At 33.7% G+C, this 16615-nt stretch overlaps 1 protein-coding gene across 3 annotated transcripts in view; it reads right to left on the bottom strand.

Moving 5' to 3' along the window:
- The window catches only part of PPP4R3B (protein phosphatase 4, regulatory subunit 3B), a 47814-nt gene that overhangs the window by 3405 nt on the left and 27794 nt on the right, over positions 1 to 16615 (bottom strand). For 2 of the 3 annotated variants that reach the window (XM_005884591.2, XM_014532034.1), the window contains 8 exons: positions 14496 to 14627; positions 13043 to 13145; positions 10409 to 10450; positions 8665 to 8823; positions 6938 to 7107; positions 4894 to 5033; positions 4388 to 4572; positions 2357 to 2559 (listed from right to left, as the gene is read on the bottom strand). In XM_005884591.2, coding sequence (XP_005884653.1) covers positions 2357 to 2559; positions 4388 to 4572; positions 4894 to 5033; positions 6938 to 7107; positions 8665 to 8823; positions 10409 to 10450; positions 13043 to 13145; positions 14496 to 14627 — 1134 coding nt within the window. The remainder of the gene's footprint in view (positions 1 to 2356; positions 2560 to 4387; positions 4573 to 4893; positions 5034 to 6937; positions 7108 to 8664; positions 8824 to 10408; positions 10451 to 13042; positions 13146 to 14495; positions 14628 to 16615) is intronic. The other variant, XM_005884592.2, reaches the window with a different exon arrangement.

Here is a 16615-nt window from a genome sequence, read left to right as displayed (position 1 = left end):
GGTTCGATTCAGGCCAAGGGCACATGCCTGGGTTGCAGGCTTGATCCCCAGTGGGGGGCATGCAGGAGGCAGCCAATCAATGATTCTCTCTCATCATTGATGTTTCTCTCTCTCCTCCCTTCCTCTCTGAAATCAATAACAAAATATATTTTTTTAAAAAAAGGAGGGGGGCCCACATGCTAACCTGACCCACTCCGGGGAGGCCTGTGTGGAGGCCTGGCCTGGCCTTGCAAATTCAGACACCTAAAGTGACCACCCTGGATGTTCTGAAATTAAAAATAAAAATAAAAAACAACTTAAAAAAAAGCATACTCTGAAGAATTGAATGGATTCCAGATTTTTAATATACAGCTATAAATGTGCTGTTTTTAAACAAATATCAGACAGCATTGATTGAGAATCATCTTTGTATATGGACTAGCATATGGATATGTTAAATTGTTAAGGATTTTTGCATCTGTATTCATAAATAAAATTCATCTACTTTTTTCTTCTTAGTGCTAACTTTTAAAAAGTATTACATTTGTATAATTAGAGGAGAGGTCAAGCTAACTTTCTGGAAGACTGATTTTAGTGAGATTTCAGGAAACAATGGAAGTAAATGCATTTATCAAAGAAATTAAAAAAGGAAACAACAACAACAAAATATCACCACACACAAATACAAAAGAAATTTGAAAAAGTATATTTTAACAAAGATGATACAGGAAAGGAGAAAACAGAAAAAAGCTATCAAGGCATTTTTGGGAAAGAGAAATCAGAGGCAAGAGTTAGTAACTCATTTTTAACAGAGGAAAATGTCAAGAAAGATCTGATTTGACTTAACCCAAGAAAGAAATAGGAAGTAAAGGCACCAAAACACGGGGGAAAGCAGGGAAGACAGTTAAGTCATGTCAGTAAAACAGACAGCTGAGTTCCCAATTCTACAATCCATTCATTCCCTCACCTGCATCCCCCCTTCTCCAGGAGACTTCTGCTCTCCCATCACCACCAACTACAAAGAGAATGAACCAGAAAGGCTCTGCACTTCAGGCACAGGAAAGGGCAAGGGTAAAGCACCAGGTTGAAAATGGAAGAACTGAAATTTTGTATACTGAGCAGAGACACCCCACCCTCACTCTAAGCTCTCTTTCCTCTCTAGGCTCTCAGAACACCAACAGGTAAGTTTCTACTTGCCAGGTATAGTAGACTGTTAAGCCAGGAAAAAAACAAACCAAACTACACATAACACTCCCTGAAAAAAGCAGAGCACTTGCTATAGTTCCTTATATGAAGCCTGTATCAATAGGTTCTTCTCATTGGCCCAGGGAGATTAAATAACTTATTTAAGATCAAACAGCTAGTAAAAGGCAGAGCCAAGATTTGAACCCAAACAATAAAACTCCACAGTAAATATCTTTAATATAGTGTCACAATATTATACTAAATTGTCCTATCAAAAAGTGAAAATTAATTTTAAAATTTCTAGTAAAAAAAATCATAAAATGTGTTTTAAAAGCAGTAGAATCCCATTGAAAATGCTACTTCTGTAAATAAAATTTAAGAGCACACCTCGCTCTAACACTGAATAAGGATTCTACAGTTTGTACTTTGAAAACAAAGTACAAAAACCTGAGACTTGTACTTTGTGTTCAAAACAAAAAGCATCACTTCAGTTAGGTTTTCTACTATGGCATTTCCCACATCTTGTCCTTTTACCCTTTCACTAACAGTTGCCCTATGTTTATGCCTTTTTATTTTAAGCTACTCCATTTTGGAGAAAAGGATGGTTACATATAATAAAAACGTAAATGAAAGAAAAAAGTTTCATATAAAATTTAAACTTGTTCATAAAAAAAGTAACCAATGGGAAATACATTTGCTATGCTAATGGCAAAAGGTAATATCCTTAACTAAAGATTCATTCATATCAAGAAAACATAGGGCGGTGCGGGCGAGCAGGCGGAGGGGGGGGTGGGGTGGGGGAAGAAAACATAAGCTAACTTTTAAAAGGTAAGACTATGAACAGATATCTGAAATATTACTGGAGGGAGGGGATGCTTACAAACATTATGATACAGATAAGTAAAATGAAATTCTACAGTCATCAACAATGTTTAACAACATAAGTTATTACAGTAAAGACATAAAAGCAGGATAGAAAACTGTTTATAGAAAGACCTCAATTATATGTCAGATAAAGAAACCCAAATACTAAAGAAAAATCAATCACATGTTAGCAGTCATATTATCTGATGACTTGTGCAACTTTTTCTTCTTTGGGATTATTTTTATTATCCAAAGTTTCTTCAGTAAACATAATTTTTATAGATGAAAACAAAAAAAGTTTATTTATGTGCAGAGAAGGTTCACATACCTTAGTGGCTGTTACTGATGAAGCCAAGGTTGCCGTTTTGGAAGAGGATCCATTGGAACTTGCTGGTGGTGTCTGTGCCATTACAGATTTACTGTTTGTACTGTTGGCTCCATTAGCAGCACTGGCCGAGTGGGAGAAAGTAAATTTGAAGCCACCAGAAGATGTCCTTTTTGGAAGGTTTTCCTTGTCTTCACTTTCTTTTGCTAAAACAAAAGTAAAATTTTGAACCTGTATCAGTTAATATTGCTAAGTCAAAGCATTCGAAAAGAACAGTAATTTAAAAACTTAGAAAACATTGTCTTTGCTTTATAAGAGTTAAAGGAGTAGAAGAGTATGATATGTATAGTGATGTCTTTATTAGTTGGAATCTTAGAAATCTCAGGATTAGAAAGGACCTTAAGAATCATATAACAAATCAGCCATCCTATGATAGAATTCTACACAGCTGGATCCAAGACACTTCCAAGGACTCATTAATTGCCTGACTCTTTGTCTCCCTGCAGCTTCCACTCTCTGACTCTATACTTCTATTGTAAATACCTAATAATCTTTCCCACAAGTTAGTATTTCAAATGCCTAAAGAAAATGATATGATCATGTCTATTAGCCTTTTATTTCCTGACTATACCAGGTTCCTGTGTGGGTTTCTTTTATGAGATAGGTGTCTACCATCCTTTAGCACCTAGTTGCTACTATTTTTTTAATATATGACTAGAGGCCTGGTGCATGAATTCATGCACGGGTGGGGTCTGGCCGGCCCGCCCCAATCGGGCCAATCGGGCCGGGCTGGCTGGGGGTAGGGGCCATAGGCAGTTGGCTGGCCAGCCCCGCCCCCGATAAGGGTGTGTGTGGGGGCAATCGGGGGCGGGGCTAGCTGGGGGAGGGGCCGAGGATGGCTGGCTGACTGGCCCCACCCACTGGTTGGACTCCCGGTTGAGGGGACAATTTGCATATTAGCCTTTTATTATGTAAGATTAACTGGACATAGTACTTCAAGTTTTGCCTCATTGCCTCTTTCAGCACAGTGCCTATAATGAGTAAAAGTAGAAGAATCTGGCTATTAAAAGGTGCCTATTCCTTAGGACATTTTAATAGGCTATTTGCCCCTGAAGCCTAAAATAAATGGAACTTATGGTATTAATGATTGGAAAATGAATGAGGCTGAGAACAAATTTCAGGGAAAAATGTAATAACTCAATGAAACCTAACAAATAAGAAATACCTTTAGAAATCTCACATTCAAAATCACAAATTTATATAAAGTTTAGAAAATGCTTTTTTCCTTTTCAAGATATAAATTTTTATTAAACATTTAGATGATATATGCAGGACAGTACTCCAATAATGGTAATTTCTCAGGACATAGAATTATAGTGATTAATTCTCTGGAAAGATGGGAAATTTTACTTTTATTTCTCTTGATATTGTATCTTTATTAAACTTTTGTGTGGGGGGAGGTAGAAGAGAGTATAGAGGTGATAAATGGTGATGAAAGGAGACTTGACTTGGGGTGAACACATAATACAACATACAGGTGGTGTATTATAGAATTGTACACCTGAAACCTATATAATTTTATTAACCAATGTCACCCCAATAAAAAAATAAATAAAAAGTAACGTTTATAATGATTTTAAAATTTCAAAGAGCAAAGTGACTTCAAGCTTAGTTTCCTTGGCAGCAAAAGGTGGAGAGCTCTGGAAAGTTTCTATGGATCTGTATGGTGTTTGTTATTATTGGAGATTCAGAATAGAAAAGAAGCCAAGACTATTCACAGAAGGAAAAGCATAAGTAGGCAATGCAATTTCTAAATAGCAAATGAAGACTATAGTAAAATGGCAAGCTTAAAAAAAACCATGAAAAGAAATCCCAAACAAATTTAGAAAAAGTGCATAATTTGAAAATTATGATTCAGCATAAACTTTATGTCTTTTATACTGTATAAACATGGACAGACCTTTACAAGCAAATTAATAATTTCTGTATTAGTTATAAGAGGGTGCACTATTTAAAAATTCAAAATTTTAATACCTTTCTTAGTCTCCATAAATTTTTCGTAACTATCTGGAAAATCATCTTCTGGCTTAGATTTTTCCACTGGTGCCACAACTGTTTTTCCTTCCTCCTCTTCATCTTCATTAAACCACATTTCTTCATCCTCTTCCAAGGCTTTTGCATCTCTGCGAAATCTGTTACTACGCAATATAGATGGTACACTGTAAGAAACATACCATACATATTGAGTAATGACTTAAAATTCATATGATTAAAATTGATAATAATTATGTATGACCTAGAGGAGCTGAAATAATTTTAGTTGGATAATATTTATTAATTAAAATTTATCTTGAGTTACAATATGGAGCAGTAATTTTTCATATAAAAAATTTGGGATAGGGAGAATATCCTACCCTCCTACATATAATCCTGTCCTATCTAATGATGGTAAGAAAATTCCTGGGTAAATTTCAAATCCAACTATATGTGATTTTGGACATAAATTTATATGCTATAAATGCAATATACTTAAACAATACCTGTTCAGTTTCTGATTTTGTCTGTCTTTTTCTTGCTCATATTTAGTCTTCAATCCTTTGAATGTCTGAACATATTCAATCGATTCAAGTGCTTTATAAAAGTTTTCAACTATATGTGCAGTAAGAGACTTGATATCTTCCTGTATAAGCACAAAATTTAGATTTCAAATATAATACAATGCTTGTTAGGAGAAAGACTTAAAAATTTTAAAAATAATTCCAAAACTGATCAAAAAAGGTGTTTCAAAATCACCTTCCAAAAATAAATGTTCTAGTTTCTTTATACATGAGCCAGGACTCCACAGAAAACTTGGAAAAAAGAAGAAGCAATTCACTGGAGCCCTTTTGGGGGATTATAAAGAACATTTCAAAAGTAAATGGATTTAATTTATGCCTTCTGTTCATTTTTCACACTTATGTAGCACTTTACAATTTAAAAAGCACTTTCATGTAATAAGCTTTATTAGACCGATTTTATAGAAAAGAAAGTTGAGGCACTAAGAGAAGTTGAAAGGCTTGGTCAAGAACACAAAACTAATTAGAAAGCAGATTTTGAAATTATATTTTCAATAAACGTTAGGTATTACTTAAGGACTTCTCATTTAACATGACATCCTATCAAAATGGGATAAGCCTTGCCTAAAATATACACATAGATTCCTCAGACTACATTACCTATACAGATCCGATAAAGTATTAACTCGAATAATAGTTTATTCCCCGTGTTCCTTCCAATGGTATAATATTTGTGAAATAAACTGGTAGTAACAACTTCTAAATTCCAAATGAACCATTTTAAATGATCATTGCAATGAATGGGTACAAAGCAGGCTCATTATTAAAAATAATTAAAGTTGTGATTCAGGACTTTAATACTATCGTAAGAAATACACAGGCCACTTCTTTAAATGATCCACCATAATCTGACTGCATAAAGGATTTTAAGTCTTTAAATGAGTTTTCCTGGACATCTCAAAAAAAAAAAAAAAGCCAAGAAGAAAAATTAGAAATCTATGTAAAATGGTCTGTGTTGTACACTCAACAAAAAGATAAATTTTAGGATTCAATGTACATTTATCAACCATTTGTATTTTTAGAAAGACAAAAATCAACCACAGGAATAGAAATGGGTTTGTCAACCCTATGATTTATTAGTATCTCATTGAAAATTTTAAAGAAAAAAAATGTAAAAATAAATCTCTGATTCATTAGAACAGTGTACTGTGAAGCTGGGTTCAGATACTTGGTGAGCTTGAGCTAGTTAACAATATTTTTAGAAAAACAATAACAACAAACAAAACAAAAAACCCCACATTTCCTCTTTTCTAAAGGCTAAAGATAGCAGTTCTATCCTCTTCATCCTTTTGAGTATCATACTCTTGGCAAGTGACCAATATTAGAAAAACAATCCAGTTGCTCAAATAATCTTCATGTGAAAACAGCATGTCATCACTAGAAATCTGATTCGTCAGAAACAAAACTAGAAAATGAATTTCTAGCTTTGACTTTCTTTTTTCCAAGTTCTTTCTAACCATGTGGCCACTTTCCCTGGTGGTATCACAAATCTTTTGTTGTCTGAAATTGAATTGTAACATAACTTCAAACCCTGACTGCGCTCCTAACCAAATGGATGCTCTTGAATAGGTCACTTAATTACTTTGGGCATCTCAAGTCCCTCATCGGTAAAATAAGGCAATTGGAGTAATCCATCTAACTCTCTGATTTCTTCAACTTAAAATTCCATAATATCCTATTTTTATGCATCTCATATGAGTATCTAACAAAGAAATTATTTTCAATCTTCCTATTCATTTTTATCACTACCCCTACAATTGATCAAAGAGATCACATGAATGGCATGCTTGACTGAAATGTCCACATATGCCAAATTTCATCCTGATACACTTGGCAAATAAATGGAACTAAGAAGATTATAGAATAAATATGGGTCCAAAGACTATGCTAAATTTCTCAATTTAAAATATTAACATCACTAAATATATAATTATTCTACTTTACTAAGAATCATTTAATATAAACTTACCACTCTTATAAATTCAAATAACTCAATAACAGCTGAATTTAACAAATTGTACCGAGTTCCATTATCCAGAAGAGCATTTATAACTGGCTCAAAAAGATTTCCCTTCGTGATGTAACGATTATAAAATTCATCTTTAAGGCCAATTATCCGCCGCATAAAACGAAGAGCACCTGATTAAAAATAAGACGGAATAAGTCAATGGTCTTACTAATATTAATCATTATATAAGTATTTTTACATAAAATAATGTATATAGTCTTTTAGAATGAAAAGCAAAATTGTGCACTAAAAATTATTGGGCTTTGAAAAAAATAGGTAAAGACCACGCAAAACCTGTACAAATTAGTGGCCAGAGCTAATAAAAAAAATCCCCAATAATTGGCTATTGGAAGATAAATAAACTACCTAGGCAGGTAGCTCCATAGTAAAGAGATTAAAAAATACACTAAAACCTCAAAACACAAATGTTGGTAATACTCAGAACAGTGTGGGTATAACAGATAAAATACAAAAGCACTAAAAAATAAAAAAATGTTAAGAAAAATATGTTTATGTAAATTAATACAAAAAGGGAATACCACATTTTCCATCATTAGTTTGATAACATTAAAAAAAAAAACCAGTAACAAACATCAAATGCTAGAAGAATGTCAAGTGCTTTAATCTTTGGGAAAGAAATCTGGAAGCTGTATGTCTAATTAAAATTTAAAAGGACATATTAAAATACATAAACATTTTGTCCTGGCAATCCCATTATTGGAAAAAATCAACTAGTATATAAAAGATTTACATATTAGACTATTTACTACAGTGTTGTTTGGAGTGGCAAAATACTCAAACAATTTTGCAATTCATGTATTAGAGAATGGTAAAATAAATGTGGAAGAGCCACTCTAAGAAATATTACTCAAGTGTGTTTAGGAAACAAAAATTGGTTCACACCATATCCACTGACCTACAGTAATATTAAGGGACTTGTAAATATGTTAGTATAAGCCTGTTTTTGTAAAAAAACAACAACAAAAAACCCCGTGTGAATATGTGTATGTAAATCTTGACAAGTATGGAAAAAGGAATGGAAAAGAAACAGTACAGGTAGTTAACAGTACAGGTAGAGGTGACTTTAAGGCCTTAAAAATAAAAGAAGTATTAGGGAGATTAACCTTTTCTCTATACATTAAGTTAATGCTTACATTTAAATTATAATTTTTATGCTCAGAAAAAACCCATACAACTCTTTTTACTTGAAAGGAAAAGAAAGCTTATTTATTTCTATTTGCAAGTGAAATTATGAAGAGGAAAGAAAAAGTTTCCAAAAATCAACATTGTTGCAAATATTTTACAAGTTCAATAAATAACCTGAGTTACACAACAAAAATATATCAAGGCCCATATCTCAAAAATATAGTCACTACTAAATAACAATTTTATGAAGCAGATGTAAAAGATAGTAAGACTAGTTCTATTAGTAAAATACTATCTTTGCACAGGGATCCCAATTAAGCTAATTGAATCTAAATGTGAACAAATATATGTGGGTGGGGAAGCACTATGACCTATTCCTCTTATCCATTAAATAAAAGATCAGTATTTCTCATAATCATCTTTTTAATAGCAAATATACTGCTAAAAAATAAATTCACATGGGTAACTTTGGCTTTTATCTCTATTAAAAATGTTGTTCCTTAAAATGATTTACTAGACTGTTCACTTAAATTGTTACTTACACAATGCCAGGAAAGTATGCTTTGAATTCATCAAGACCAAGACTCTTCTTAGCAAGTCCTTGTTCATAATATAGTTTTTTATGTGATATGTGTGATGTTCCACACAAAATGTGAGTAGCTCTAAAATTAGAGCAAGCAGCTGTGCTGTTTGATAATTATCTACAAAGAAAGTCATCACATGAAAGTCAACTACTGCAATACATCTCAGTAAAAAAGAATAAAGCTCATATCCTATATTTTAGAACAAAAGTAAAATTATATTTCCTTCTCATTTTTATATCAATTAAAGAAGCTATAGATTTTTACTTTTTCATTAGGCAGACTCTCCAGAAGCATTGTAAATTTTACCTAGTTACTAGATACTTTTCTAAAGCTCCTGTATATTTAATAATGTTAAGAGGGAAAAAACCCTCAATAAAAGTTTACAAACATGATAATAAAACCCTCAATACACTGAGATTTTCTTGGTAATGTTTCTTTAATACATACTATTGTAGTGGTTAATATTAATAAATCTATAAAAGGGTCCACAGTAAAGGAGAATGTACCTCAAACTTTTTGCCTAAAATGTTGCAATGCAAATTTCCCAAGAAAAATTAATATGCTTTCTTTAAAAATATTTTTAAGAAAATAACATTTTTGGCTATTTGAATATCAAGTGAAAAATGTTCCATCAAGTTTTTTTTTTTTTAACACTGATCTTTTTAACATCAAACTATAATACCCATGAGAGGTCTACTGAAATATACTAGCTTTATTTTCAAGAGGCTTTGGTTTATACACTCATGGAATGATTTCAAACTGCTTCCAGAGCTCAAAATTGAATATAATTGAAGGGCTTATATAGGTAACTATCTACACCTATTATGAAAATTTTAGATAAGAAAATATTAAACTGTGAGCAATTTATGGAATCACAGTCTTGTAAAATAGAAAAAAAATAACTGACATCACCTGGTACAACTATTTTATTTTTCAGGAATAAATTAACATTCTTTTAAATAACAGGATGACCATTAAATATACAAAATACAATTCTGGTATTTCAAAGATCTTTTCTACTTTAAATCAAGTAAAGAGTCTTACTTGCTCCAGACCAATTTGTATAACAACCAACATTTGAACTAGTACCTTACAATTAAACTATTTTAATTTCTCAAGTCCCAAATTTTACTTATAAAAGATTTTGTGGCAATGATCTACTGTGTTAATTAAAATTACTCATCCAATATCTGAACTGTCTCCTTTGAAACTGGCTTTTCTACAGCTTTGATGAACCAGGTAAAACAGACAGGATGCTGGGTACACAGGCATATTTTCTGTACTACCAAGCCCATACCTGGTATGCATGTTACAAGTAAAAGCAAGTGTTTCCACTCAGATTTATAAATAAATTTTAAACACAAGGCTGTTATAAACACTAATTCCTAACTAATTGGTCTTAGTTTACTAGATTTCAAAAATAAGCATAAAATAAATCACCAATGTCCAGATGTCTTCTCAAAAAATATCAAAAAACAAGTTCTAAATCTACAGAAACAAACCAAATTCCAAATGGTTTTCCATTTTTTTTATATGGGAGAAAGAGGAATATTTTATTTGTAATAAAGAAAAAAAGAGTATTTTTGGATTCTGTTTTTGGTGAAAATATGCTTTTCTTATTAACTTTGTACAAGTATATTATACTCTGAGGAGGAAAAGTTTACTATTTGCATTAGTTAATAAAATAAAAACATATACTTACCAGGACAAATCATGCTGTTTTTGTTAGATCCAACTATATTATCTAATAAAAAAATTTTAAATCAGTTACTTCAGTAATAATATCTCATACTTCCCTGGCACTACAATATAGAAAGCACATAATCTCCTTTTATCTACATAATAAACACTAAGAATTAGTTGTTATTATATTCAGTTCAATATTATACCTTTATCTGCAGTCTTTTATAGAACTGGTTATAGACAAGAAGTTATTAAAAGAAAATTATAAATGTTCTGATAAAAAATGAGATTACAACCAGAGATAAGACTGATATGTCAACTTTTATCTTCTCTCAGCCATCCTCCAACAATCTGAATATGTCTATCCATATAGATATTTCTTAAGTTCTATAATAACACAAATGTTAATAATAGATGATTTATACTTTGATTTTTTAAAAAAAAATTTTTTTTACTGATTTCAGAGAGAAGGGAAAGGTAGAGAGATATAGAAACATCAATGATTAAAGAGAATCGATCGGGCCCAGCCAGCAAGGTTCAGTGGTAGAGTGTCGACCTATGAACCAGGAAGTCATGGTTCGATTCCCAGTCAGGGCACATGCCTGGGTTGTGGGCTTGATTCCTGTGGGGCATGCAGGGGGAAGCTGATCAATGATTCTTTCTCATCATCAATATTTCTATCTCTCTCTCCCTCTCCTTTCCTCTCTGAAATAAATAAAAATTATATATATGTGTGTGTATGTATGTGTGTATATATCCTATATAATAAAAGGGTAATATGCAAATTGACCCTGACAGCAGAACGACTGGGAATGACTGGTCACTATGACACACACTGACCACCAAGGGGCAGACGCTCAATGCAGGAGCTGCCCCCTGGTGGTCAGTGCGCTCCCACAGGGGAGCTCTGCTCAGCCACAAGCCAGGCTGATGGCTGCCAGTACAGCGGTGGTGGTGGGAGCCTCTCCCGCCTTCTCAGCAGCACTAAGGATGTCCGACTGCAGCTTAGGCCTGCTTCCCGCTGGCAGGTGGACATCCCCCGAGGGCTCCTGGGCTGCCAGAGGGATGTCTGACTGCCAGCTTAGGCCCAATCCCCTGGGGAGCGGGCCTAAGCCAGCAGGTGGTCATCCCCCAAGGGGTCCCAGACTGTGAGAGGGCACAGGCCGGGCTGAGGGACCCTCCCGAATGCACAAATTTTTGTGCCCCCGGCCTCTAGTATATATATATATTTATATGAATCGATTGCATACAGAGGCAATCAATTGATGTTTCTCTCTCCTCCCTCCTTCCAAAAATATACTCCAATAAGGATTAAAAAACAAAAAGCAGTGGGTAAAAAAAAAAAAAATTGCAGAATATACAGAATTGAAATCAATGCATATCAAGTTTGAAAACATGGAAAGTAATGCATTATACATGTCATAATAACATAAACGAGCATAGGGGTGATAAACTCCAAATTCAGCATTCCTTGAGGGATATTGGTAGGTGGGGTGGAATGAGAATGGGAGAGCCAATAGGAGGTATATGGATGTCTGTCAAGCTATTATCTAAATATTTCTATATGCTGGAAGTGTTTTATTTTAAACTGAATGTTTAAAGCGTATTTATTTTAATTTATGTAAATGGAACCATTCTGCAATAAATTTTTTACCCATTCAACTTTACATTTTTGAGAACTAGTCAGATGACAGATCAATATATATTCAATTATTTTAACTGCCAATATATACATACACCACACTTTAATTTTCCTACCATGAACAAAGCAACAACACTCTTGTAACTGTCATGCATATGCATAAATGTTCCCTAGAAAATATACTCAGAAATAGAATTGATGATATTATGTGGGTATGCCTCTTCTACAACTTTATTAGTTTAGTACAAATTCTCTTAACTGACTCAAATTAACCAACAGTCTAAGAGAATATGTCCTTCACATATCTCATTTCATAAGTTGAGTGATATTCTGGTAAGTCAATGATTTGTTTATGATACTTATATTTGGTAGTATGATTACATTATTTAAATATTGCAAACTGCCCTAACCGGTTTGGCTCAGTGGATGGAGCCTGCAGACTCAAGGGTCCCAGGTTCGATTCCAGTCAAGGGCATGTACCTTGGTTGTGGGCACATCCCCAGTGGGGAGTGTTCAGGAGGCAGCTGATCAATGTTTCTAACTTTCTATCCCTCTCCCTTCCTCTCTGTAAAAATCAATAAAATATATTAAAAAAAAAGAAAATAAATATTGCAAACTGATGAAATACAGATTTACAGAATACAGAAATACAGTAGAAATCAATAAAAACTGTTGCCAAATGAGATATACACAACTATGAATACTTAATGGGAAGTACATAAAACCATAGTAGGATTTGCACTTTGCACTCAGACTGCTTAAAAAAAAACTTTAGACGGGGTGGGGGAAAAAGGGGGACATGTGTAATACTTTCAACAATAAAGATTTAATAAAAAAAAATTTTTTAGGTTATCATTCCACTTCAATAAACTGAAGCCAGAAATTGTAGCTGATGATTTGTGAATATATAAACTACACCAAATAAAGAACTAAGTAAATAGCTTGTCACTTATAATACTTACTTTACTTTTTAAAAACAGAAATCATAAGCAGATAAGTAAGAAACCCTACCCTTTTCATATCTGTCTTCTGAAGTATTGGTTAAAAGTGGTGCTGTGAGGACATGCATACAATGGTTGTAGAAGAAATTTAGAAATTCACTTTTTTCAGTTTTCTGAAAAAAAGAATTTAAAAAATACTTTATTACCTTTATAATTAATAACATGTCTTCAAGAATTAGCAGTATGAAAAAGCGGGTCATACACAAACAACAGACACTTTAAGATACTGTGAAAGAACCAAAAAACTAGTTATATTCACCTTAATCTTACTTCTGCAGAATTAAAAAATCAAATCTATTTCATATTACAAATAAAAATGAAAGCAAGAAAAAGATCAGATAGTATTAAAAACATTTGTTTTTAGGTAATTAGTCAGAACAATTTTTTTCAAATATGCTATGATCTGAAATGCAATGAAGAATCTATCAAGCAATATAAGAGCAACTTAACTATTTAAAATTTGATACTCCATATTTCACAATATATCCAAATTTGGAAATCCACCAAATCAATTTATCAAGCCACTAGAAACAGAACAGAATAGAATTTAGATCTACTTTTAAAATGTTTTTGGAAATTTGGAAAATAATGCTTTTTTATTTTCTGGGCTACTAATTTTTTATACAACTGGCCCAATATATTTGTATATAATTTAAAAGTAATACATGTTTTCTAAATATGAGGACATTTTATAAAGAAAAAATATCCCATTGGTTTGAGACAATTACTATTAATATTTTGGGATAGTTTCTTAAGTCTTTCTATTTTCATTGACTTTTTTTTACTATGCAGTTGAGACCATTCAATACACAGTTTTCCATTTAAAAAAAAATTATGAAGGAATGATTTAATAAACAATTCATGTTATAGCTTATATCAATTGTAAGTACTTTTATAAGTATAAATTTATTTAGATAATAAAGAGGATATATTTTTAATGTTTTATTTATGCACTACATAATGACAGTTTGGTCAATGACAAAAAACATACAAGATGGTGATATTCCAAATAGCCTAGGTGTAGTAGGCTATACTATTTAGGTTTGTGTACATGCACTATATGATGTTGCATAATTTTTCCTTTCTTATTATAATAAAAAAACCAACAAAACTTACCATTTAACCACCTTTACATTTATAGTTCACTACTGTTAAATATATTCACATTGTTGTATATTAATTTTTAAGAAGTTAACATACTTCTTAAAGGCCAAGGGTCAAAACAGAAGTGCTAACGTTTCACTAAGATTTTATACATTACATGATTGTATTCTGCCAAGCGAACTGTTATAGGAATACCATTGCTACTTGAATACCAAGTATACAAATACGTAACTATTTATTGTTTTTCAATATTGTACACATTTTCAAAATTTCTATATTTACAATTACATTTAAAAAAACACCCACAGCTGATTAGATCAAAACTTAAAAAAAAAAAGAATCTCACAATAATTTCTTACATTAGTTGTAGCCAGCATGTTCTCTGGATCAATCAGAGTACGAAGAAGTCCCATTAACTGAACAGCACCTCCTAGCTCAGGATCAGTGTCACAGATCATTTGTTCAATTACTACATTAATGAGAAGGATATCCTGAAAGAAAATGTTTCCATTAGACCTGGTTTGGAAATATGACAAATATACCAGCTGAAAGAACAAAATTAGAATCACATAGGAAATACCCCACAAAGAATATATGAACTTATTTAAGCTCTTTTCTTCCTAATAATGTTTTCTAAAGTTCTATTTAAGCACACTGGAGAGAAAAAACCTACTTATATTAAAAAAAAAAGCAGAGCATGCTACACCTTACGATACCATTAATATAAAGAAGTGGAAAATAAAGCCATTTATCAGTGATTCTAGTTCACTGGAGGTTCTAACATTCTTATTCTAAGTTTCAGTGTCAGGTATGAATTTAGAAGTTGACTAAACAAGCAAGATTACACAGTGATACCCTCTCCACTCCCAAACACAGCTTATCTCAGCTTCTAACTAGAAAATCCTTTCTAGTAAAAAAAAAAAAAAAAAAAAAAAAAAGAGAGCGAGAGAAAATAACCCAGTACACAATCTCCACATGTGAATGGATGCACATGTTATATAATGACCTAATACCAAATAAATTTATTGTTATATTAGCAACATTATCTTGGGTCTTAATATACAGAGCTACAAAGCAGCTTGCAGCTACAAAGCAGCTTCTGCTGTATTTTAAAAGTAGAAATCTTAAGCATTAAATTAGGATACAAACTGATTGTTCATGTCAAAAAGTTTTGACATCAACTCCGTGGATTTGAAAATATGTTTATTATTGGGGGAAGAAAGGTAGTAACTGAAGGAGATGAAATAAGGGAACTGCATGGAATGAAGATAAATGTCTTAAATTGGGAGAATTCTGGAAAGTATTAAATAGAAAGCTTCAGAATAAAGCAGTCTATGTTATTATTTTGTTTTGCTAGCCCTGTCCAAACTTAATATACTTTTATCCAAAAATAACATATCCCTGTGAATTGTTTATTTATGAACTTAAAGCAATAAAGAACCAACAAAACCATGTCATAGCAACTTAACTGCTTAAAATTAGAACCCTAGCCTGACCTGTGTTGCCCAGTGGTTGAGCATCCACTCATGAACCAGGAGTCACTGGTTCAATTCCTGGTCATGGCACATGCAGGGGTTGCGAGCTTGATCCCTAATAGGGGGTATACAGGAGGCAGTCAATCAATGATTCTCTCTCATCACTGATGTTTCTATCTCTCTCTCTTCTTTTCCCTCCCTCCTTCTAAAATCAGTAAAAATATACTTAAAAAAATATTAGAACCCTACCCTCTAACATGTTTCCAAATTTGAACACTAATAAATAAATTCTATCATGGCAATAGAGACAGAATGAAATTTTTTCAGAGGAAATAAATTTTTTTAATTGTATTATAATTTACTAGAGGCCCGGTGCACGAAATTCGTGCACTGGGGTGTGGGGTTCCCTCAGCCCAGCCTGCCCCTCTCACAGCCAGGAGCCCTGCTCTCGGATCGCCATGGCAACCCAGGAGCAGGCCCACCTGGGGGCTGCCTGCAGGCCAGACTTTCCTGCTCTGGGATCACCATCCAACCCAGGAGCAGGCCCTTCTGGGTGCTGCCTGCCCTCTGCACTTTCCTGCTCTGGAATCGCCATGGCGACCCAGGAGCAGGCCCCCCTGGGGGCTGCCTGCAGGCTACACTTTCCTGCTCTGGGATCCCCACGGTGACCCAGGAGCAGGCCTTGCTGGGTGCTGCCTACAGGTCGCACTTTCTTGCTCACCGATCGCTGGATCGCCATGGCGACCTGGGGCAGCACTTTCCTGCTCTCAGATTGCCATGGGGTCCCGGCTGGCGGCAGGGCTTAGGTGGCACAGGGGGGTCCCGGCTGGGGTGGGGCTTAGGTGACGCGATCGCGCCACCTAAGCCCGGCCACCCAGGGCCGCACACGGGGCCCGAATGGCGTCTGGTGCTGGCCAGCCCTGCCTGCAGTATGCAAATTAGCCAATGGGAAGCGTAGTGAAGGTACGGTCAATTACCTTTTTTGTCTTTTATTAGATAGGATT

Source organism: Myotis brandtii, unplaced genomic scaffold (genome assembly GCF_000412655.1).
Source record: "Myotis brandtii unplaced genomic scaffold, ASM41265v1 scaffold84, whole genome shotgun sequence".
NCBI classification, from domain to species: Eukaryota; Metazoa; Chordata; class Mammalia; order Chiroptera; family Vespertilionidae; genus Myotis; species Myotis brandtii.
This window is presented reverse-complemented; position numbering and strand designations above follow the sequence as displayed.